Source organism: Chamaea fasciata, unplaced genomic scaffold, assembly GCF_029207755.1.
Source record: "Chamaea fasciata isolate MVZ Bird 193981 ecotype frontalis unplaced genomic scaffold, bChaFas1.0.hap1 SCAF_1, whole genome shotgun sequence".
In the NCBI taxonomy this organism is placed as follows: domain Eukaryota; kingdom Metazoa; phylum Chordata; class Aves; order Passeriformes; family Sylviidae; genus Chamaea; species Chamaea fasciata.
Window position 1 is genome coordinate 106315180 of NW_027094086.1, and position 26297 is coordinate 106341476.

Sequence of the window (26297 nt, forward strand, 5' to 3'; positions counted from 1 at the left end):
TCCCAAATTGCTGCCACCACTGTTCAATTTTCTAATAATGACTTTGAAGAAAACTGAGCTGCTTTTGTAGCCAACAGAAGCATCTGTTTACAAAGTGGAAAGGAAAACTAACAGGTCTGATAAGGTTGTATCCTAAGACCTGTCTAGAGTGCTTGCTATGTTTTGCAGTGGCTAAGTCTGAAGGACAGACAGAGGAGGGTGGACCATGACACCTGGAATTCCTGCCAGCTACAGAGGACACAGCCCAGAGCCAAAGATGCCGAATCTGGTAAGTCAAACGCTTGTCCTTTACAGAAGGTGAGAATAATACACAATGAGGTTAGTCAAAAGAGATACAAAACATACTTCTTAAAATATTTTTTCACATAGAATCTTAAATCATTCAGTCAAATATAATGCAAACACCCCCCCCCATCTAAGTAAGTGAAAATCTGACATGCTCTTTTCTGTCTCAACGCCTGCTGAGTTGTAGTTGTTTTCTGCTCTGCCTGGCACTGATGTAGCAGAAAAGTGGTGAACAAGTACTTGTGAGTAGTCAATTTCCTTTAAGTTAGCAACTTCATATATATTCCACACTTTTACCAGCAGTGTATGTCTCCAAGACCTAAAAAATAAAGAAATCTTGCAATTTCTTCTCCATTATAATGCAGTGGTATCCCTCCAAATAAACCTTTTAGGTACAAAACATCACTGTTTCATCTCATCCTTTATTTCAATATTTATGCTACACTAAGGCTTAATTTCACTGTGGATTTCAAAGTTATTTGCCTCTATAGGGCTAGAAGGATATGAAACAATCTACTAATTGCTATATTCCTTAAATTAGAATACAAGGATACCACCTTTGCAGTACTATGCATTTTTGTTTTATCCAAACTTCAAAATCTGAATTGAAGGAGTCTAATGTTGCACTCCCATAGTAAAAATCTTCCCACACTTCATGTGGCATCTTTAAAAATTCATTTGAGCAATTATCATATTCCTATTCATTTTGTCTAAAGTGATATATCACATTTCTCCTGAAAGAGTCGTTTTAGTAATGAAACTTAAAAAAAAAAAAAAAAAGGAAATTAAGTTAAACTTCACTGATGCATGGAAGTCCAAGTGAGATAGACCCGATTAACATGTAATTATTTATCGACAGTTTATATGTGAAAGCTCCCCATTTGGGGAGCCATCTGAAAATGCATACTACTAGGATTTCCATGCTCCACAAATATTTCATTTGGAAACACACATCCTGATTTGGAAACACACAACTAATTTAAAGCCAAGAATGCACTATGCTAAAGGATGTGTCATTCACAAACATTTAAGTTGCACTTTTAAAACCAAGAACAAACTTTTGCCTTCATCCTACACCACACCGGGCAGCAGCTGCAACAACCAGCGCTTAAAAGAAGTGTCAACGGAAAGCGTGTTGCCAAAGTAAAGAGTTATGTACATCCACTAATATCAGCTGATCTGACACCTGACTTAAGCTGAGAGGTGCTACAGGTTGTGTGTGCTCTTCCCCTGAGCTCTCAAAAATTTCAGATGCATACAGAATTCACAAAATACATTTTTAAACATTTATCTAGCAATCTTTTTTCATTCCACCCTACAAGACATACTTATGCACAGCCTCGTTTAGTATTTTCAGTAGGAAGTTACCCATAGGATAATCTGCTCTTTCAACTAGAGAAATCAAAATTCTTAAAGGAAAAATATCTCAGGTATAAACACAGATCCTTTGTTACAACCACAACATTACATAATGCTCAAGGTTTTTAGTCAAAACATTAGTTCCATCCAACCAAGGCTCAGTTTGACAACTTTCTGAAACAAATGCCTCATGACTGTCGTATCAACCAGTACTGCAACCGAAAAAAAAAAAAAATTAAATCCCAGCCTCCAAGCCATTCCTCCTTTGTGCTGACACAAGATATTCCTTTGCTGTGCTGCAAACAGACTGAAGACTAAACTTCCTTGCAGCTCCCAGAAAACAGTCCAGCTGGATTTGTGCACTAATCCAATTCGGGCCAAGTGCTATTAGTTCTTTCAGCAGCAGCACAGACTAAGGCCTGGTTAAAATCTGAACTTCAGCCTAGAGGAACAGCTGCTATTGCTGGATCACAGTTTTTCTAATTAAACCAGAAGGACACTTTATAAACGCCACTGAGGATATTATGATTTTTAAAGTACTTCAAAATTCTGAAGAATCATTTCCATTCTCTCACTGATGACACTGACACCCTCTACATCAACTAAATTTTCCCAGCCAAGTATCTTTAAAGGGTTGTCCACTACATTAATAAACAGCATGAAAAGAGAATTCCAGCATCTGTAAAAAAAATCAAGGACTTAGGAAAAAAAAAAAAACTCTACAGAAAAATGAGTGAAAAGGAGGCTGACCACATATGGAATGCACAGTGTAATTTTTGCCCCCTTCACTTTGTTCTGTTTTTCATTAAACAAGCAAATCTTTTATGTTTTGGGGTGTATTTTTGTGGGGTGGTTTTGTGTGTGCTTGTGTCTTTTTGTGTTTGTGTTTTGGTTTTGTAGGTTTTTTTTGCAATGGAAAGTGCTCAAGTCTCATTTTCCTAAAAGCCACCACAAGCTGGTCTAGGAAAAGCAGCTGACAAGCACATGATACTTAAACGAAAATATGCATCCAGGTTTTAGAGTTTTTAAAGATGTGCAATTATTTAAAAGCTAGAAGAAAATGAGAAGAAGATGGACCTTGAAACAAACAAGTCTAATAGTGAGCCCAGTGCCGCAATACAAAAGTAGTTTTCTTTCTGCACAGTTTTATCCACTAACATCTGGGATGCTCATCATCCTTGCCATGTTCTGATGGGAAACCTCTCAAAGGACCCAGCAGCCTTGGAGACAGCAGCTCTGGTTATTTTCCAGTATGCTGGTCACATTACAGACCTATCAATATTAAAGTGATCTAAGGAAGCCTAGAAAAAGACAGTTTGCCACCATCACATCGGTTGGAGGAAAAAACAGCCATGTCAAAGAAATCCACTGGTATTGATATGGGAAAAAAAAAAAAAAAAAAAAAAACAAAAAAAAACCCCAAACAAACAAACAAAAAAACCAGTCAGATGACATATAGAGCTCCAAAACAGAGTTGTATCTAAGGCACTGACTGACAAGGACTTTCCACTGATTCTAATACTTTTGAAAAGGAAGATCCAAGTCTGGGTTTTTCCTAGCCATTTCCAAACGCTATGACTAGTAGTATAACGGCCTTATAAAAAGAGGGGGGAATAGAGGGACTTTTACCATTTCAATAACATCAGTTATTGTTCAAACTTCCCATGATGAAAAAACAGGATGGTTTCTTTGTACTTGAATACCTATAGTGTTATTGGGAACTCCGTTCTCAAAAGTACAGGCAAACAACAGCCAAGTCAGCACCACAAAAATGAAGATGTAACTAAGCAGCCTAAAGGATAGGGAATTAAAAGGATGAAGCCAGCAGATTCAATCATTTTGCTGCACTGCAAGGTCTCAAACATCAATACCCATCCAAATGCAAACCAGCATGCAGGCGAACACCAGAATCAATAGAAAACCCGAGGCTGGAATGAGGAGAACTGTGAGAAGAGAAAGTTGTTAAGTGTTCAGAAAGTACAAGACAGTTTGAATAAAACTGGAAAATAAACTGCTAACCATATCTGAAAACAGCAGTTACACATACATAGGCAGCCCAAATCTATGTTGCTTCTGAACAAGACTTCTCAACAGTGAAGCACCTAAGTCATTCACTGTGGTCAGAGAAAAGACAAGGACAGAGTCCCAAAGTATCATACTGGGACATCAGCACCAGTCACTCCAGCATCCAGTTAGATGCTGCAATGAAACAATCCTGCAGAAAAATCAATTGGAAAGCTGTGGAAAATGGTTCTAGGCAAGATTCAAACTTCAGCAAAAATATGTTGGGCTATGAGCTGTGTTATAGTGTACATCAATAAGCCCTCTGCTCCCAATAGCATTCTTTCCAAAAATAAACTCACCATAAGCAACCACAACAAACTCCCTCTCTCTATAATATGTTTCAAGTTAACTACTTCTTACAGTTTTGCCTTAAATCTTCTATTCTGTAAAATAAAGACCACAGTTAGCACTATCACACGTTCAAAACATGATCTTTTCTTCCAAATTTCCACTAGGATTTATTTTATCCTCCCACTCATCTGTAATACTGCTTCATTTGAATTATAGGCCTAAATTGCTCCAGAACTAATTCAGGTACTGAAGTGACCAACAAATTATTTGTAACTGGACCCAACTTGCTACTTGTACACCAGAGTTACATTTCACAACACCTTCTACCCCCTCAACTAGACCTGCAGAGCTGTAATCTCTATCAGAATGCTATAGTGTTTCTTTCAACCATACCAGTAAATTCAAAAATAAGTAAAAATTATCCTTCTCTTAAAGTTGACAGTCCAATGACTTGAAAAGGAGTATCCGGGGGGTCCCTAGTCCCCTGCAAAAGGAGTATGAGATGTGTATTGCTGTCCTCTCCATCATGACCACAAGTTGCGCCTTTTCTGTTGCTCAAAATCATCCTGAATGACTGGCTGCAAAGTTGGTATATTTCTACAACAAAATTTCTCCTAAAACTTACCCACCTCTGATTCTGAAAGGGGCCATTTAAAAGATAAACAATGAAGATTTAAACGGAAATGTTTCTTGACAACTAAAGTACTTCAAATACCACTCCTGAAGTCCTTGTACCAAGTGTACTAAAGGTACCTCAACAAAATACAAATTCCCGGGCTGGGTATTTTGGGCTTGCTTTTTCTTGGTGGGAGGGGTCCATAGTGTTTAACTTGAAAAGCTTCATGTCAATGATTAAAAGAGATAATTACCATGACTGGGGGAAACCACAAAGTGACCTGGATGGCATCTTTCAGTACCGAAGGATGTCTTTTTTAAACTTCTTATTTAAGTATAAATAGCCCACAAAGCTACATTAAGAACTCTAATGTGATAGACAACAGTGATGTCTGTAGCACATGAAGAAACAGAAAAGCCATTTTCTGCTATAATGACTCTGATACAAGATACTCTTTTAGCATTAAATTTATTATCTCAAAACAGGTCAGATCTGCTCCAAGCTACATTCATTTCACAGCATTTGTACAGTAGCACAAAAAAATTGGTCACGTTTTTAATACCGACAAGACTTTTAAGAGCTTTTCAGTGACTTCTTTTTGCTGTCAGAAGCAATTTCCTTCTCTTAAAGATCATTATTACTATAGGCCCTCACTGAACAAATCTACTGCAGACACATCACACCTATGTTCCTGTACTCGTCTTCATGCTTACTCAAACGTTTTGAAATGTCACAAAAGGGACCAAACTGGGGTCGGGGGAATCATTAAAATACCATCATCCAAGGAAACAAAATTATCTGCTAATTTCCTCATTAGGAAAAGCAAATGCAGTAAACCCATAGCAAACCTTGAAGTGTTACCTGCCTATGCTAAGCATCTTGATATTTACTGAATTAAGATGAACAAGCTTGAAGCTTTTACCAATAAGAAGTTTGCAACACTTGACAAAGCAATCTATCAATAAAATACAGTCAGAACTGGTTTGGATAATTCTATCTAACTTGAAATGTTAGTTATAGCTTACACCGTGCACGTAAACATGTTATGGGCTTTTATGGTTTCTCTGAGTTTTTACACATAAAAATCCCTCAGACTTCTAAAGCTTGTACTAGATACCTTGCTTCCTTTTATCCTTTCAAAGGAATTAGCCTCACCTAACAGAAAATATGAACTACTTCCTGCATACAAGAAAAGCCAAACACTGCAGAATTTGCATAAAAAGTTGTACTACAGGAACTAAGACTTTACTACTACACCTAAGGCCACACTTACACTTTTACTGGAAACAGCTATGCTCAGAAAAATTGCCCTCATTTGTAAGCATTTATTATGGGCTTAATTGCAAGCATAGACTTATAAAAAGGTTTATAAACTCTATTGTTGCACATGTTGTTCCACAACTGACAAAACCAAGTTTGGTTCTCTAGACACCAGTGGCCAACCCCTCCTACCAGGCAATTAGCACAGGTTCCTCTTTTAGCCCTCCTGACTCTTTCTCTTCCTGGATGAAAGCCTCAAGGCAGATGGACTGAATGCTGATCAGCAAATGCACCCTATTACCTGTAATCCTTGACAGGACCTCCTGATTTAGTATTTTTCCTGAAAGAAATCGAGTTCACATGCTGCCAGACTGCCCCATGATATAAATGAAAGCGCAGTAAATGGAACTTTAGTTTAAACAGTAAATGGGAGATCTACTTAAAAAAATAAATTTAAATCATAGCTATAATTGAATTGCACATGCAACCATCTAGCACACAAGTGAGACTTGCTAGCCAGTAACATTTGTGCTAACTAATTGTCCAACTAACATCAAGTGTAGAATAGAAAAAGCTTATTTATATTCTCTCCCCGGGAGAGAAAGTCACACAATTCTACAAAAATGTATAGTAACAGCGACTATATAATATAACAGCAACTTGACATTTCTAGTCTTCAGCACCTTTTTTAATACTCTGAGTCATTGAGAGGTGGTAGAATAGAAGGGATCTGAGAACAGGCAGCTTGATCACTGTGACTTCCATCCACAAGGAATAACAGGTATTCTGGTACCAGGCAAAAGATATAGGGAGAAAACAGCTCCAATACTTCATACAAAATCTATAATTCTGAATTAAGCTATCAAAACAGTAATTTTAAAACCTGAATGCAGAATACTTCTCCAGTCTCAAGGAGCTGTTTTGCATGATCACTGTTGCTGGCCTTAGTGATCTCAGAGTATTTTTGAAGACAAAGTATCTAATTATAGGGGTATAATTTATATTCCACCCAGAAATGAAACAAACCTCCCTTCTCCCCTTTTCCTCAAAACTTTAGGGTCTGACTTCCCACACCCAGAACTGCGAGTGAGGAAGTAAGTTTTATTCAACCAAACAGGAACACACCCAAAACAGTTTTTTCCTTATATTCTATTTCATATATATCTGTATTAATGCTTTTGACTCCAGCTTCCTTACATGGAGCCTTGCTGTTTACTCCTTTTTCCCTTCGGGTGCAAAAGCAATGTTTCATCTACAGCAGAATAGCACTTTTTAGTCCTCAACCCCTCAGACAGCCTAAAGCAGCCACCACTGAGTCAGGAGATACTTCACTGATCCCATCAAAACAGTGCTGGTTTGCCAATCAAAACAGCAGCATTGACACAGAACAGCAGAGATGCTCCCCCTTGCAGAGCCAAAGCTGAGAACTCTAATATAGTGCCTTGGAATATAATTACTGGGAGCAATCCATTGACTCTGCTATTAGGGAGGGACGAGAAATTAGCTCTATTCGATTCTATTAATGAATCCCCCTCAAGAAAATAAACCTGAAAAGTCTACATAAAATTACGTAATTTTTGCAACCACAAGTCTACTCTCAGAGATTTCACGGCCCACTGAATACATCTTATTCACAATTCTAACATTGGTCCATTGACCCAGGCAGCAATATGCTGCAGAATATGGTTAGACTATTTTGAGTAGTATTTTGGCAAGTATACATGAATGTCTTAAAAGAAACTGAATTTAGTATCTCTGGATCTTGAAATTCTGAAAATGAAGGATGACACAGTATGTAGCAAACATACACCCACATGAAATGCGTCATTATATAACAGCTCTCATGAGACTTCGTAAGAAACAACATATTTGAGCACCTATTTGCATACAAGTTTTATATAAAAGTAAATATATCAGTACAACTGAAAAAAAATCCCACATCATTCCAGCTTTTAAGTCATCTTTGTCTTTTTCACTTGGTTCTTTCCATAATCACTGTTGGATCCAGAGCATAGGAGAAATGTTGTTTTACAACTTCAGTGCATTTAACTGAGAAGGATCAACAGTAGGCAATCACTACATCTCGTTTATCGTCAAACAAGAAGCGCCAAGAAAAACAAGCCTGTGACAAGGCAAAAAGCTTTTTTTAATTCATCCTGTTCAGAGCATACACAATAGTGCTCAAAAGTTTTGATTTATGGTCAAGGCTGACTACTAATTAGCAGAATTAGAACTGAGATATTAAGAAGCCTGTTCTGAAAGGCAAGCTAGAGTAGTTTCAACAAGCTTGAGTAGACAAATTATCAACACAGTAAAAAGTCACAGTCATTATGCATAAACTCAAATATGGCCAAGAGCAAATAGAGACATGCTGAAAAAATCCTAAAAAACACCCAAAAACCTTTCAAAAACAGATTACACAACAACTTATATAAGCAAATAAAAAAGGGAAGGTTTTACTGCATTTTGGCAAAACTTATACTTTATATTAAAAAGGTTACCGATACATTATTCAATTTTTTTTTTTTTTTCTACTCTGTAAGACTCTTAAAAAACAGCCAAAACACAGCACCATAATTTCCAGATCCAGGTTTTGTTTATTAAAAAAATACAAAATCCAGCTCTTGCTCTCAAGGTCTCTGTAACTAAATGACATTGGGATTACATGTCTCAAAAGAGCAAATGAGGGCTTCGGAATAGCTTCCATATATTCTTCGCATTCTTTTCAGCATCTGTAATTTTATACAGAGACTTCAGATTCAAGCACCCTTTGAAAGCAGTGAACTGAATCAACTCCTCAATGAGTTACAGGGCCAAAAGTGAGAAAACACTTCAGAACAGCAATGGTCAACACATCCATAGAATGAACATGAGCCAATGGATCAGCACATCTGTGCAAGAACCAACTGCACACTTAACCTCTTACAGTGCCTGTCTTTGTAAGACACAAATCACACGAATCAGATGCAGAGTTACCCCAAGGATTACTGCATGGCTTTAGTGGTACTTGATGACCGAAAGGGCAGGACCAAAACACATTTAAGGCTACAACAGCCAACACCCAATGAGCTCACAGATAACAAAAGCAGCAAAAAAAGCTCCTGATGAAAGAGGTAGAGAGAATTCATGCTTCCAAAAAGTCCCCATGATACAGTATTTAGAGCATTCCCAAAAAGCTTAAGTAGAATATAAGGAATTGCATTAATTCTGAATAGTATGCACAGTGTCCCAGGCACACCTGACTCAAGACAGGCTACAAGTCTCCCCTGACAAATCTGCTGTGTAACAACCTGTTAAATGGCAACTCATTCATCCTAATCTTTTAGGGAAATATGGAACATACCACCTCTACTTCACAAAATTTCGTGATTCCAAAGTGATCTCAAAGTCCGATAAAAAAATGCTGTGTTATTCAGCAGATCCAAGATAAGAGAAATCCTTGTGGGGTACCATCTGACAATCTCTTCCGGCAGGAGGCTGAACAGAAATTCACCGGTTAGCAGATCCAGCCAAAGAAGAAGGTTCTTCATGAGCCACAGCTCTCTGCTGCTTCTGCCCACCTTATCACCAGCCAGTCACACGGTTTCCAGTTCTTCAGGAGCACCCAGTGCTAAATCTGAATCATGAGATTCAAACCAAGAGGGCAGCACACAGCAGGTATTTCTGTCCCAGTCACATTTTTCCACCTTTTTATCCATGGAAATTCAATTACTAATTATTTTTGCAAATCAAAATTTACATCTCAACACTAAGAACAATACAAGAACCTTCCTTTGTCTCATGTTTTCACCTTCCCCTTTGGTACTTTCCCACATTCCCACCCAGCATATCAAGTCCTCACTTTCTCCACAAATAGCTGAAAGAACCACAGCTTTTGCTTTTGCTGCTAGAAGCAGATAACTCTGAAGCTATACATATGTTTTGACATATGCAGTCACTTTGCCAGAGTATGTGGAAAGAGCTAAAAATGGTTTTTGAACAGTAAGTAATAAAAACCCTTCCAGAAAAGATTCAGAGTGCATCAACAAAAAAGCTGCAGCCAGAAACATCAGAAACAAGAGCACTACAATTTACTGGGCATGAAAGAATGCTAAATACACTCAGCAGTACTGCTATGACACAGCAGCTTGAACTAAACAGGTAATAGGCGTGCCAGACACAGACCTTGATCTTCCATTCTCAGAAGCATAAACATACTCAAGATACAATTTAACCAAGAAGTCACATGTGAATACCTACAGAAACAAAAACAGTCGCTGTATTTATCTTAGTCTTGGCTGAAAAACAAAAATTCCTCCCTTTTTTATGTTTATTTTCAATATTTTTTTAATTACACTTAATTTAAAAGATTCTCACTGTATCAAAAAAACTCAGCTTAGTTTACATCTTCTTGCATCTCAATGTAATAGAATTTACCACAGAACTTCATCTACAAAGAGGCTTTATACAAAAACCAAAAGAGGGATCAGCAAATTGAGTCTACAAATTCTTACAAGAGAAACTGCATATTTATGCTTCTTTGTACTAAACAGTTGTCCACGTCACTCAGATAATACTCTTAATATATGTGACAGCAATATTTGACATGAAAAAACCCAGGTGTTTTAACAGGATAGATACCTTATGGGGAAATATACAGCAATTACTGCCAATCTAAATTGGGCATATACCCACCTCACTAAAGCACAAAGTAATCTGCAGTATTTCTGTGTCAAAGTTGATCTCTTATCTTTCTGCTGAGTTAGAAGTGCTAAGAGGCTCTGTTTTCTTACCCAAGAAGAGTGAGCCTCAAGCTTCATCTAAATTGCATGGTTAGTAGGTTTGTTAGAACAGTAGGTTTGGGGATTTTTGCATGAACAAAAACAAGCAGCTTAAGATAAGATACTTCTCTAGGATATGACTGTTCTACTTAACCTGCAAAGGTGTAGTTCTCAGCAGCTGGAGAATTAGGAAGCAGTATCCTGCTCCATATTAAAAACCTACAAATAAAAACATGAAAAAAGCAAAGCAAAAAAAAATCCCATCACTTTATTAATGTTTGGATATGGGCACTTTCTGAAGAAGGAGCACAATCCCTAAAAATGTTCCACAAAGCACAAATAAGAAAAGCACATAGAAATTATGAAAAGTCTCCCCAAAACCATCAAATACAGTAAGAAAAGAATCACCTTTACTGAGTCTGGAGCTCTAACCTGACTGCTTATTTTTGCATTCAACAAATGAGGATATCCTAACCTTAGTGATATATATCTACAATAAACCACTTAGAAATATGCAAACAAGTAAAAACCACAACATGTTTAGTGACATAGTGAAGCATGGACTTTTCTTTATATTATTATTATTTCATTGTAATAATTTAGTTATTTAAATATTAATCACATACAACATGCATTAAATCGATTTGTTTTTTTAAGCTGACAGCAGGAGTTTTAAGGAAACTGGTAAGTACACACATTGACAAACAGCCTTATTGCAGTAAGCAGAAAAAGTTCTCTGCATCTGCCAGCAGTTCATCTTGCTAGTAACAGGGAAGTGTTTGTCTCCCTGCTTTTCAGTGACAAAAAAATCCAACAAAAGATGCAACAATGTGTCAGTTTTAAGATGCTAGAGGAATAAGATAATCAAGTATGGATTTACTCATTAATTGTATTATCTTTTCTGTAGCAGTTTATTAAAGAGACAAACACCAAAAAAGGTCTTCACATCCTGCATATTCAAATCAGTGTCACTCAAATAAGAACTGTCATTTTATGCCATTTAATCAAATGCTAGTCTCTCTTCATTTCCATCTATTTTGAGGCAACTCCATTTCATCTCTGGCTAAAAAAAAAAAAAACAACCTACTTTTGGGTAAAATACTTTCTCACAAACCCAATACAGTGAGTGGCCTAACTTCACCTGAACAGGAACTGCAAAGCATGTCAGGACACAAATTTAACCACAGATAGATTCTAAAAGGTATTAGATTCACAAAGATTTCAGAGTCCAATCAAACCATCAACATCTTCCACCTTCCTGAGCTCTACTTCTGGTTGAAACAGTATAAAAGCATTTCTGCAGTTCAGCCTTTTTTGAGGCAAAACACACCACCTCAATGGAAAAATGGGAAACCTGAATGGCAAAGATACCTTTGATGAATCTCTACATGACAATGCTGTCTCTGGAAAGGCTTGGACTACTGAGTCTGAAAATTGATTTGACAGAAACATTTGTCAAGTAATTTTAGTAATCAGACTGGAGAGCCTATGTCTCACCACAAGTCCAAGAATGCAACTGACACCAGCCCGCTGTCATCAAGAGTGACTCCAGAAAGGGACCTTGCTTATTTTATCTAACCCAGCATACTCCTCCTGAGAGAGAACAAAAGCAGATGTTCAAGAGGAACCACATGAAAGTGCCTTTAACTGGGGCTGAACCAGATGACTTTTGAGAGATCCCATCCAAACTATTCCATGATTCTGTAAAAAGGCATGCAAGCAAACAGCGATGCTTCCTTGAAATATCACTTACCTCCCAAAGTTTATGGTACTAGTCAACAGTAATCTTTATTTTGACCTCTTTTCAACATGTGTTATTGAAAAGTTATAAATAGCAAACAAGAAACTATCAATAGCCAGTCCCACAACTATTACATTCAAAATTTATTTCTCAAAAACCAAAGGCACAGACTTCAGCGAGGCACAAATTTCAAGCAAGAAATGCTGCTGAACATTTATTTGCAGGAGGGCTATTTTAAAGCCTTTTAGAAGAGCTCTATAGATAAAAAGTCAAGAAACTGCAGGAGGCACGTAACTGGAGACCTCTTAATCCATCTTTACAGAGAGCTCTTTTCTCCAAATTAGTACCATGACATGATTTCAGCTACTGTCATTATGATGATCCTTCTTCTGATTTCCTGCTTATCCTGCTGTCTGTATCTTCGCCCAGCCTTAGTCAGCCACTCAACACCATTTAATAGGCACTAGAAACACAATCAGAGCACACTACACTGTGCCCTAAAAGAAAATTAGTTCTTATAAATGAAGTTTATTTATAGGAATATGACCAAATAGAAAACTTCAGATGAGTGCCAAAACAGGGAACAAGAATGAATATATATATACACACACACACAATGCCTAGAAGTTTGTCTGTTGATTACACAGCACAGCTGCTGCCTTGAATGGTAGGTTTCAACTCCTTCCTAATTAGACAGGTATGTAAAAATGTTATGCAACTAGTTGTAGAATAAATGCATTTACTGTTACTAAAGCAGAAACTGTTTCTGAGTAGAACCTCAAACAGTCCAAGTATCTGCAAAGCTCATAAAATACTTCCTCTGAGTCAGTTTTATTTTATTCAGCTATCTGAATGCTTGCCATTTGACATAAATCAACTAAAGCAGATAAATTCAGAGTCAAATAAAATTTTGGACACCGTCCTCAGTTCAAATCACAGCCAAACACTGTATAAAAATCACATCTTTTACTTATTGTAGACTGAAATAGTGTGATAATTCAAGCCAAACTGTTTCAATTTGACAAATACTCAAAACTAAAATCTGGCCCAATCATCCAGGTCTCAACTCATTTCTCTGCATTCAGTCACTAAAAAGTATCTGATCACAGAATGACTTCACCATTAAACAACAGCGGCTAAAAGGATCCAATTGTACAGAGCCAGAATAATATTTCAGAAACACAGCATATTTTTCTTCTTAAGAACATGGATTCAGGTTTTCAACCACTAGACAGTGTTAGTCTATTAAGTGGATTAGTAAGCACCGTGTGTTATTGGATTAAGGTCTACCTGTCTTGTAGCAGAAGTGGGTATTGATCTTGCAAAATCACTGAAAGAAAACATTGTCCTGCAGTGGCAATTGGTTTAGTTTTTTAGTTTCAGTTGCTCAGGAAGAAATAGGAGACTATATATAGATATACAGATATAGATATAGATATATATATCCTTGAAATAACTAGAATAAAAAATTTTACATACTGAAAGATAGTAATAGAATAAAAATTGAAAAATTCCAGCACAACTTTAGAGAAGAAGCAAATGTAAAATACTATTTTTATTGATACAGTAACCTACATACAGGAGAAGTTTAGACAGAGCAACCAAGATCATGTTCTTCAAGGTTTGACTTTGGAGTTTCACCAGTGTGCCACAAATGTTGCTGCCATGGAACACAGGTGGGGTGTGGGACAAGCAGCTTCTTTTGTCCTGCTCAAACCAACCTCTGTTCTCACCAGTTCCATCACAGGCTCCAGAGTACATGGAAACAAGGTGGCTGTGATTTTGCTTAAAGCTACTTCTTTCTGCATCAGAATATTTGCACTAACAAGGTTACCTCTGGCTTTTTCAGAGCTGGGAGTGTCATACACTGGACCTGTACAAAGAGATTATATGACTTCTTTTCGTAACTACCATTGCTGAGAGCACTGAAGAATGGTTAGTCACAAACCTGTGCGAATATCAAAAACATTTCTACATTCTCCAAGTATTTGGCCAGGAGTCTGGAGATACAAGGTTAGAATCTGGTGACCAAAGAGACAGAAGGGGACATCCCCTGAAAAGAAGGGACATCCCCTTAAAAATAATTACAATAAACTTGAACATGACTTTATGTTGCCAACCTACTAAGCAAAGCGCCATTACACTTCATCCAAGAGCCAAGAAAACTCATCTTCAGGTCCTAAAAAATCCCCTTGTGTTATTTTTTGTTAATCAGTCTTACGTGAAGAGAGGGTATTTTTACTGCAGGGTATTACATGAATTGCTCAAAGGCCTCTTTGACAGACTGTGCCAATGGCATGTAAAGCATTTTCTGGGATGACAAAAAGAAAATAAACCAAATCATCTTCATCAATGTCAGATGAAAATAGCTAATAAAGAGAACAGCAGAGCAAAAAATAACTAGAAACTGACAAGAAACTGTCTCATTCATCAAACCAAGGAAGAACAGATGGTAAAAGAATTGCTGACTTTTGGGACAAAGTTTATTCTCAGAGAACCTACAGCTTCCTTTAAACTCTGCAGTGTGGGACAGAAACTTTAACAATATCTTGTCATCAGAAAAATCATGTAGATGTGAAGGCAAATTAATGGATCACAGTTTAACACAGAGAGAAAGTAAATGCTTTACAGATTTACATCATAGAGTTCAAGGAGATAGTGATAAATGAAATATCAACTAGGTCTTTATCAGATTATTATATCACAGGTGAACCACTCAGATCGTGCATGAGCCAAACTTGGAATATTCCTGAGACTCCTCCCTATCATGTTTGTGAATACAACACCTAATATTTCTATCTTGAAAGACAGAAGGCACAGGCAATGTGCACAAAGAAACACCAAAGCATGCCTACAGTGAATGCCCTTTGTCACTCCATGCCACTAGATCTCATCAAGCATCAGCAACTGATCTGATAATTACCCACCTCAGCAGTGGTTTGTTTCACAGTCGTTCAGCTTAACATAGTGATCGTGATCCTGTACTGAAGTGTTCCACAGACTTCCAACAACTTCTTTCCACGTCAGACCAGTGAACTACTGTTTCTTTCACTATCTGAGCAACAGAAAATGAACCCACAATTCTGGGTTAGCCCATAAACTCAAAATTCAACATGTAATGACCTTAGACTGCAAAACTGCTATTTTAAAAGGCACTGCTGTTTGCAGTTTGAAATGTCACCTGGGAATGCTCCAGATTCTTTTCAAAAATGCAAGTTATCACCTTATACAGAAAGCAACACCACATATCCCAAGCAGTAAAACAGCACAGTCAGATGCTGTTAGAGCTGACACTTGATGTTTTTATCCAGCCCACATTTATCTGTCCTTCCACTGCACTGCTTCTCACTCCGCAGAAGGCTGAGTTTAATTCCCTTGAATCACAGACCATTTTTGCCCTTTTGAGGAAGCCTCTGCCCCATGAAACACATTTATTTAGCCTTCACAGGAGAAGTTTCATCAGCAGAAGGGCCAAAATGAAGCACTTTGCATTAACTTTGACAGACACATGGTCCCAGTCGTAAGATATCAGCGCAATTCTGGCTTAAGGTTCTATCTTTGACCAAAACCAAAGTTTCACTGATAAAAAGCTAGAAGTGACTGTGAAATTGTCAAAACCCTCAAAAAACCCTTCCACTTCAAGTTTAACAGAGGGAAGGAACTACACCAAATGGCACTATTACAAACTTAAAATAGCTTAAATCAACACTGTCAGAAACTTAGCACTGTTCCAAGATAAAGTGTAAGAGTTCTCTAATTTTGCTCTTGGTAAACTACCGACAGAGAAAAATCAGGATGAAAGTAAAGGATGACAAGAACTCAAACAGAAAAAAGTAATCTGATGAAACAGTCAGCTTCAGCAGCCTTTCTCCCCTCCAACCACTGATAAATCTAAATAATTTGCCTTACATTTTGTATTATGGAAAAAGCAACTGTAAAATACCATCAAATACACCATAAGAAGTGAGAAAAAGTATTATCAGAAGATGCTCATTGTCTTTAGTAAGAGAAATTCAAGACGAGTATGGTATAAATTCTAACTCATCAGTAAATTTGCTCAGAACCTCATCAGAAAAAATATCCAAAACCCAAAATGAAACAGTTGCATGTAACAGCCATACTACATAAAGAAAAATACTGGAAAAGGAAGAAAAACTGACTGTTTCAAATGGATGGACAAGGAAGATCTGAACTGACTGTTGTAAAATCAGCCAGAGGGAAAACAATCACGTTGAATCACATTTAATGGGTCACATGGGCTTTACTACAACTGGATATTTAGACCACAAATATTCCATCCAAGAATATCACTTCAGTTGCAATATGAATCTATTCCTTTAAAAAGTTGTCAGCATTTCTTGATACAGCAAGCAAGACTCACATTTTGAGCCAACAAGAAATGAGAAGCAGTTTTAAACTAACACAGCATATTTACCTACACAAAAAACTGGCTCCTACTTTGAATCTCACTCTGGGCTTGTAGCAATGATGGCCTCAATAACCAGTGCTGCAGTATCCTGGCACCTGATTATCCCAGGCTAAGGAACTGGAAACAGTATTGTGACTTCTAAGGCCTCACTGCTTACAAGACCTGCAACATTTAGTTCACCCCCTGCTTATGCACATGACAGCTCAGGACAATCTGCTGAGTAGCGTCAAAACAAGCGCTGGCCACCTGATAATCAATTTAGGAAATAAAACATCCAGTAGTTTTGTATCTTCTCTAAGATGCGTTCAAGTTCACACATTACTTATTATCCTTATTCTAATATCAAAACACCAGATGCATTCATTTCAGCTGAATTAGGACCTACAAACCTGTCAAAGGAACCAGGGCCAGGTTCAAAGGCTGATCTCACCATAATGAACAAGCTTACTACAAAAAAATTACATATCAACAGAGTAGTATGTGTGCACATATCTGGATGTGTAAAATCAGCAAGCACATTTTTATTTAGAAATAAAACAAAGAAATGGTAAGGCAGGAGAAGAAAAAAACACCAGGAAAAAAATATTTATGTAGTCAGGAACACAGCAAAGATGGTCTGAAGACAGCTAGGACTGTGACAGGAATGATTATGTAGGGAACCATCAAAAAATCCACAAAGCTTCAAAAGTGAAGATGACACCTAAACAATGCAGAGCACAGTCTCTCATTAGATGGATTTTATGAAATTTTCTGAAATCATCTATTAAAGACCCAGTAAAACAATTCACAGCATTTGTTATGACACTGACAAGAAAACAATATGTGGAATAGAAAAAAAAAAAGTCACCTGCAACTTTTTAAGTGAATCATCGCTTAAAAAAAAATAAGCCATTTTGATTATAGGCAGATTTTTGCCAAATTATGAGTTTGCATCCACACATTTTGAAATGTAAGTCTCTTCCCATAAAAACCTTTGCCAGTAAACAAAGAACTTTAATAGATAAATCAGAATCTAACCAAAATTCTGCCACATGAGAAAAAGATCAGCTATGTTTACAATCACCAAAGCTTTACAAAAATATTTTCTTTATTTTTCCAAGCAATATTTTAATATACTAATACTTGGTACTTAATGTTAGTTGTCAGAACTTGAGTCATGTAAGCAAGCATCCCATAAGAAGTACCCTACTGTAGCTGGCTTTCATATAATCTACTCAAGAAGCTTGGCATCCAAACACTTAATAGGAAAACAAAAATCCAAAGGTTCTTTAGAAGTTATCCAGTAAGCACTACAATTCCAATTAATGATGTAATTGCAAACAATTAAAAAATGAGAATTCAAGATCAATCCTATTAAATGCCAACTTTAGTTCTGTTCATTAGAACCTTTAAGCTACTGCACAGAGAGGAAAATGTTTAAAATGAGCTTAAGAAAAATTAAGATTTTTTTTTTTCCCATTGAGTGATTAAAAGCCACTATGCTATAAGCAACTTGTGAAAGTATTTGAAAAGCTATGCTTTCTAAATAAGCTCAAATAGGTAGATTAACTCAATTTCCCTAACAATAAATTTCAACAATAACCCACTGTAAAAAGTTTCTCTTTTCCATCAGGTTGTAGACTTTGTGCAGCTTTCTTTCCCCAGCAACAGAAAAAAGGAAGAGCAAAGTACTACAGAAGGGGCAAGAGCAGCAAGTATGTTGCCAGTTGTAGTTCACTGCATTACAAAAGAATAAGGAGGGGGAAAAAAAAAAAGAAAAAAATCCATCCATAAACCAACAAAAAAGTATGAGACAAGATTTTCTATCTGAACCCAAGTACTCACATAAATACGTACTTCAAGCTCCCATCTGAAAGTAACTCACTGGAAAATTATCCAGGCCAGTAAACTCACTGGTAAGTTACTCATGTTTCACATCTTTGAGAGATACTTATTTCTTCATTGAAGACTTTCAGAACTCATCTGTTCTGCCCTCGGAAAAATTTTTTATCATCCGCTTCCCACAAAAAGGAGTGACAGGCTACTGATGACGCATTACTCCAAAACAGAGATCACTCCAGATGAGCATGTCATGTGTAGGCATACACTGGCTTTCTGAGTTCCACCAGTTTCCAATTTTCTTTGGTTTTACCTCTGCCAATTCTCCTACATTGAACCTATTTTGCTTTGGCATTCCCATCAGGTACACGTTAAAGCAGTCAGCCATCAATTTTTATACTTTGTAGGCATCATCAGCGGAATACCATAAATTGCTTCTTTAAAAAATTCTGTAGTTTAAAAACAACCTTTTCTATACCTATTCTTCATGGAAACATCATAATCCTGTGAACAGAATCCCTGCAACCTTATTTTATTTTTTATCTAGTTTTCTAAAGGAGCTATTTCCACTATACCACAACTGTTGAACCCAGACCAACATTTCTTTATAGGAGAAGTACCCTGAGAACTGAAGAGTGCTGTCTAACCCAGCCCCAAACCATTGGCACAGCAGCACCAGACAGACAGTTGCCATGCAAGTAGCCCAAAACAAGCTACAGCTAAAGACATACAATGGCACCCGGGGCAGCTTTCAGAGGATGAGAGAACCAGAGGAATTCAGGTATTCTGAAGAAGTGAAACTTACAGGGGGAATGGAGGCAGGACCTGCAAGAAATCTCGCTAGTTCTTTTCCATCACATGCTTTTTCTCTGTAAAAACAAGAGGATTCTACTCCAGCCCTGTACAGGAGACTGCACTCCCCTGACTGAATGCACAAGGCACTGCACACTCAGCAACGGCAGGGCAGGATCCTAAGCCAGATAATGAAGGTCACACCAAAGGCCAAACACCTACTCAAATACTGTAGTAGTAAAGACACGACTAAAACCTTAACTAGGAGCATTCCAAGTCACAGCAGATCAGCAAGAACTGGCAACAACCCAAAACTGCTCCTACTTAGTTGTACTGCCCACACACAGGTTACTTTTCATTTAATTATTCTTTCTATCCTGTGATAAATTATTTTATTCCTGGCATTAAAATTGATGGCAAGTAAAAATAAGTATCTGTGAGTAGCTGAGTGTCTTGGTACCACTGGTTGGCTCGATAAATAAATTGCTTCAGAAAGGGAGCAAGTGAAGAGGGTAATTCTGATCAGAACATGATCCATCACCAAAAGATACAAGTATTAAACCAGTCCAAGCCTTCTTCAGTGAACAATAAAAGCATTTTAAAATCAGGGTGTGCTGCTTCTTTAATGTAACTTCAAGTCTTGCAAAATACAGCCCTTTGCTTTGCATCCACGCCAAAAAACCATGCTTAAACCAAAACACTTGAGCATGCATATAATTACAAATGAAGCACTCCAACAATATTGCATGGCATTTTCCTTTCAGTTGTAATCTACAGGTGATCTACAAGGCTAAAGGAACAATTTGGAAACAAAACAGGCAATTTACTATAGGCGAGGTTTCAAAAGAGCTTTCAAAGTCAAAGCTCCCAAACAGTTGCTCAAGAACTAGGAATTGCGTAGAAAGGTCCTCTGGAAAGCCACTCAACTGTAAGCGTTCTGTACTTTGGAAATCAGATGACTTAAAAAAAACCCCAAACTTAAAAGTCCAACTTTCCATGCAACTCATGAAGCCTGAACACTTTGAAAGATACAGCTCCCAGGAAAAGTCACCACAAACACATATTCTAAAGTACATAAGGTCTACAGAAGAAATGAATTTTTAAGAATTATGACTTTGCATCAACTTGGGTGTTGGTTCAAATCCCGTTACCAGCGGCATTTCAATACAAGAACAACAAAAGAGGGATTTCCTGACTCAGTGTTTAGAAGGAAGACACACTGAAATATAATTATTTGTTCCACACCTCATAGACACTAAAGCAAAAACACACACCCACTACTTAAGCAAGTGTAATTATATTAACAAACAGACAGAACTACAATTCCACAATTAAGACTTTCTTTAATTGTGAGTTACTAACCACAGTGGTATTACTTCCAGAAGTTTTCTTTTCTTAAGCATCTGACTTAAACATGTACTTTCCTCCAAAAAACTGCAGAGCACAGAAATACAGAGAATACTCTTTGGATTTCAGGCAGACTAAATATTTATGTCGGGTTCTCAAGTATTTCAACAACTATCTGATACTTGAAGAGATTAGACAAGATTATGAAGGAAGCAGGCTACCAAGGCAAACTCGACATTTTTTCCCCTGCTGAGATTTATGCTTCAGATGTAGAATCAGTTGCTTTAAACCACTACTTAAATGTCTTACTTTGAAAGCATCAAGAATGGAGCTCAGTTAAATGTACATTTCTGCTCACTTTATGCCATATCCTCAGAGGAGGTGCTTGTGAGTTTTTACTCTGCAAAACCAACTCGTTGCAAAAGCAGTATGATGACAACTACTGCTTAGCCTTTGAGAATATAACTAATATGAAATTCCCACAAGATTAAAGACAAATCAATGAAAACTGATTAATAAGGAAAACAAAGGGCTACCTCAGTCTTCAGTTTCTCAAGAAAAGTTCATAAATGCTAACAAAAGAATAAATACAGTTTAGAGAAAACAAACAATTTGAAATAGAAATGTCAAAATGCTTATTATGGCTAAATATTATAGAGTAGCCTCGGTTTCTATTAAGGCTTACTCTTCGGTGATTCTTAAAACATTTGATATAAAAAAGGTATTTTGACACCCTCTTTTTATACTTGTATGTGTGCAGTTGATAATCACTTCGCCCCTTAGTTATACTTTATGTAAACACCTTAACACCTGGAAATCAGCAACTACACTTACACAAAAGAGCCCACTAACATTACAAACCTCAAATACATGAATGCCACCAAGTGCTGACTCAGAAGAACAAGTTACGGGACAGAACACCGTCCACATAGGTGCAAAGCAATGCCACCAACCAACTTAGCTCAGGAGGAGAACCCCTGCTCCAGAAACCGTTCTGTAGGCTATTCAACAACTACTTGGCCTTATGCATGCCCAGCTTTAAAAGCTCACTCTCCAACTTCACTGCAAAACACAAGAGCAGTAGGCCACCACACACTGCTATGGGCAGCTTCATCATTCCAGGACAATGACAGTAACTGGGGAAACACACATTTTACGGAGTACATTCACAGTTTAGGCACAGAAAATGTTCTGCAAAAGTAATCTACCTCCCTGCAAAAATTCTTACTGGAAACATCAGATCTGTTTGATGCTGTACTTACTACATGCTCAGTCATAAAAATCTTACATTGTTAAACTTAAAACAGAATTGTGTCTACAGCAGTAGAAACACACACGATAGGACAACCATACTGGCAAATTCCCCCCCAAACACTGCTCTGGTGAATTCTCATACTACACATTCCAAAGATAAAAAAGTTAGATACAATACTATACACATGTATAAAGTTTAACTGATAATTTCAGACTAAATATACAACAGGAAAACAGTTTCTATACAACTCCATTAGCTGCAATGTCAAGCCTCATGGACACCTGAAGAGAGCTGGACATAGAGGTCACAGATCCCAAACATGATTTGTTTTCCTCGTTGCACCTGTCCAGCAACCACAAGCATTGTTTTACTCTTTTTTCCTTTCGGAACAAATGGGTAACACCCCGACAACAAGTACCTCCCAATAAAGCAGAGACAGCAGATCAGTAGTTGTGCAATCTGCAGTAAAAGGTAGCCATGCACACATGACTAACTAGTAGAAAGAGCAATAGAATATTTCAGATAATCTCCAAGAGATAATACACCCAAGTATTCTTATTTTTCCAGCACTAACCATACACAGATAAGCACTATATTCTAACTTTAAACTTTCCCACAAGAAGATTATATAAATTCCATTCACTACTGACCTCAAATCAAGTCAGAGTACACTACCTTACAGGATGAGTACAGCAACAAATAATTACAATCCTAACAATCTACTTGCAGATTACATTACCGTGTTTACCAACAAACTATTTCATCTTCATAATTAAAAACAAACACATCTTTTTCAGGGCATACTATTACCAAGCACTTAACTTTGAAACAAAATTTCTCTACTCGACCCATCCCCAAACATCCCCGGAGTACTAAAAGATCAGCCATCATTTTGTTTAGACACTCACTTTCAACTATCTGATTTCTAAACCTGAAAGTCAAAAGAAGAGAATTCGTGGCATTTTTAATTTAGGAAAATACTGTCACCTCTCCTAGTAAGCTTCCAGACAGTGGCACAAACTTCCAGGCAAACAAACAAAGTCTTAGCAGTAAGCACAAAAATAGTAAAACTAGTCAACATCTTATTTTCAATCTAATTTTGGACCTATTTTTCTTCTTGAGGGTCACAATCTTCTACAGCTTTCCTAAACGAAATTGCTTTAAACTATACTACAGGAAAATAAGAGAACATCGAGGTAATTTTGCAGGCCTTCTCCAGTTCTAACACATCCCTACATCAACCACTTATGAGGACAATTTCATCCCTTGCTCCTTTTTATTACCTGTAATTTCATCCCTTGCTCCTTTTTATTACCCGTAGATAGCAGAAAACCAAATTTTACCTTAGCCTTAACAGTTTTGTACCAAATAATGAATTATGTATGGATTCTAGACTATAATGGAACCTGTAATCAAGTTCCAGAAGAAAAAAAGCAACCTTCAAATTTTAAAATTCTATCTCACTTTTGTAATCAAAAGAAAAATACACATGATCTATACAATGAGTTTGCACCCATTTGCCCTTGATTTCTAACTCTGTCAATAGCACTATTATATTACATGCTATGTGCACATAAAAGTCTGGACAAGATATTCTTTGTGTTGATGACAAAACAAAGCACTATCAAGCTAGCCAAATTACAAAAGATAAAGCTAGATAACAAAGTAACAGATGGCTTTTATAAAACACTTTCTAAACTATTATTGTTATCATCATTATTTTGCTGATGAGCATGCCATTGACCCATGAGCATACTGGGTGACATACCCAGTAGCATCAGTTACACACAAATGTATCCAACTTTACTAACAGTCTATTAAAGTACTCAAAAGAGCAAGAAAAAAATTACATTTCCTACCAGGAAGGATGACAAATTTGGGTCATCACTGAAGCCTAAATAAACTGTTCTGAATGGTACTATTCATTAAAATCAAATACAATTTGCCATTTTCTGTAGTCCATAGGGAACAAACTGTTTACATTTGGTTTTCTTTGCAACCATACAAACTAGAAAGGTTTGTTTAAATTAAAGCTTTGATTTTGTAGCACAGTTTTGTGGCCATAGAAGTGCAGGATAGACTGGATCCTACTGCCTGGTTATGTACAAGGTTTGCCATGTTGTACTCAACCATAAAAACAGTTCTTTTTTTTTTTATTCAAATGAAAATCAAGTTCAAATTATCTGTCATACTTGCAAGTAGCAATTCAGACCAGATCCACAGCAAACTGTTTTCTTAAGACCGTATGAACTATACAGTTCTCATCATTTGCCTCCTCATCAACCAGCAGACCAGACACATTCTTTTTAACCAAGCTAGATTTATCAGTCTAGCAGGGCAAGATTCAGGTTTTCTCCTGAGATCATGCAAAACATACTTACATCATCATCACAGATTTTAAGAACTATGTCAAAACAGTTTTATCGACCAACACTCAAAACGAAGAAAGAAACTCACCTACTACCATGAGAGTGAATTCAAATCCCCTCTTCACAGACTTCCGGTAAACTTGATTTGGAAGATTTGCAAACCCCACATATCCTTCAAGGTTCTTCTGTTGCTAAAGCAAGAGATATTTAAGGGAAAAAAAGTTAAAAGGAAAGCATGTAATTTCTTAGTTGGCTTGTTATTGTCAGTTATTGAAATGTTCACTTCATTTTCATATTTGTAGAAAAGTGCCATCTACTCAATCTCTTAACAACCCCAGGTGTCTACATTCAAGACAGTGCAATGAACTGCAGCAAAAAAACACAAAAAAAATTTTTTGACTGGATAGCCAAAAAAACTGGCACAGCAACTCAGCTATACTAAAGAGTATTTTGAGCAAATATAAGTACCATATTATGACTGTTTGTACAAGCACAAGGGTGTGCAAGTGCAAACAAATTAAAACATAATCAACTTGGTACCAATGCCCATTTGAAACACAGGCCAGCAGTGTGAATGCACCTTTCCTGTACTTCCAAGTCATGGTGGTACTGCCTCAACATGATGGGAACCAACCTGACACCTCTGCTTCTGTGTCACAGAGCTGGAGGCATTCATGTTAAACCCAGACTTTACACTATTGCAGCACACCTTGCAACAAACTCTCCATACAGGCAAAACTTCAGTTGCCTTGTACTCTGAAAAACTTACCCAAAATAGTGCCTACTGGGAAACAAGAAAAGAATTCTGGATGTTAGCCATCACTTCTCACCACATTAATGAAAATGCTGGAGATGCTTAAAATACCTCCTCCTCACTATACAAGACCCAGCAATCTTTCAGAGCTCAACTGTGCTACCTTGACACTGCTCTTCCAGCACAATCCTACAGCTGTTTGTTTATTAATGCTGCAGTTCTGAGGGTTGTTTTATGGGACAGGACAGTTTAGTTATTTTACAAATATATCTGAAAAACTGTGAACACTGTCTTGAGACAGCTGTCTACTTAAGGTAATACAAGGAACTGCTTGTCATGGAGCAATGATTTCAGCCTTTAGGATTTATGCCCATGCAAAGTTGAGAGGATGTTACATGATGGTGGTATTCCCTCAGTTTCAGAATTTAAGAGAGCTATACACACCCACACAGCTGAAGTGCTGTAGAAGTTAAAATCCCACTCCCTAAAATTATCCTCAAGAGCATAGAGGAATTCTAAAAAATTGTAAAAGCGTTTTCTACTACAGGCATTCTTGCCTGAGAACTTCTCTGTATCATACAGTATGGTTTGGTATGAGGCTGACTTGTTTATCTTGAAATTTTTCCTAAAACTGACAGAATAGGTTCAATGCAGTAGTAACTCACAGAATTCTTATATTAAAATTATTTCTTTAATTAAAGCAAGGATATAAAACCACTATCACCTGTAAAGTATTGAATGCAAGAAGAACTAACCTCTTGGCAGTCCAACACCACTAGTCAATAAATGGACTCTCTGCTTTAAGTCACCCAATTGACTTCACCATTTGGCCAATGAACTATTAATCTCAAACAAAGTTATACCATTGCAAAGACTAAGTTAGAGGCTCAAGTTTAAATACTCATAATGCAACAAATATTATTACTTCCCTAAATGTAGGAATCTTTGTGCCAAGTCATCAAGGAACTTTTAAAAAGAAGCTTTGTTTCAAAATAGCCTTTGGTGCAGCTATAATCTCATCTGAAAGATTTTAAAATATTTTAAAAATCAGCCAGGAGTTCAAAATCCAAATATTTGTTTTAATTTTCCAATCCATTACTACACGTGAGGAATGGAATTCATCACAATCTAAAACTCTGAGCAGGAGCCAATGCTTT

The 26297-nt window shown here is 37.1% G+C and overlaps 1 protein-coding gene across 2 annotated transcripts in view; it reads right to left on the bottom strand.

The window, feature by feature from the left end:
* Window positions 1-24577, bottom strand: part of SEPTIN7 (septin 7) — a 61117-nt gene extending 36540 nt beyond the window's left edge. For both annotated transcript variants that reach the window (XM_066192317.1, XM_066192307.1), the window contains exon 1: window positions 24475-24577. In XM_066192317.1, coding sequence (XP_066048414.1) covers window positions 24475-24484 — 10 coding nt within the window. In that variant the 5' untranslated portion in view covers window positions 24485-24577. The remainder of the gene's footprint in view (window positions 1-24474) is intronic.
* Between the last annotated feature and the right edge of the window lie 1720 nt (window positions 24578-26297).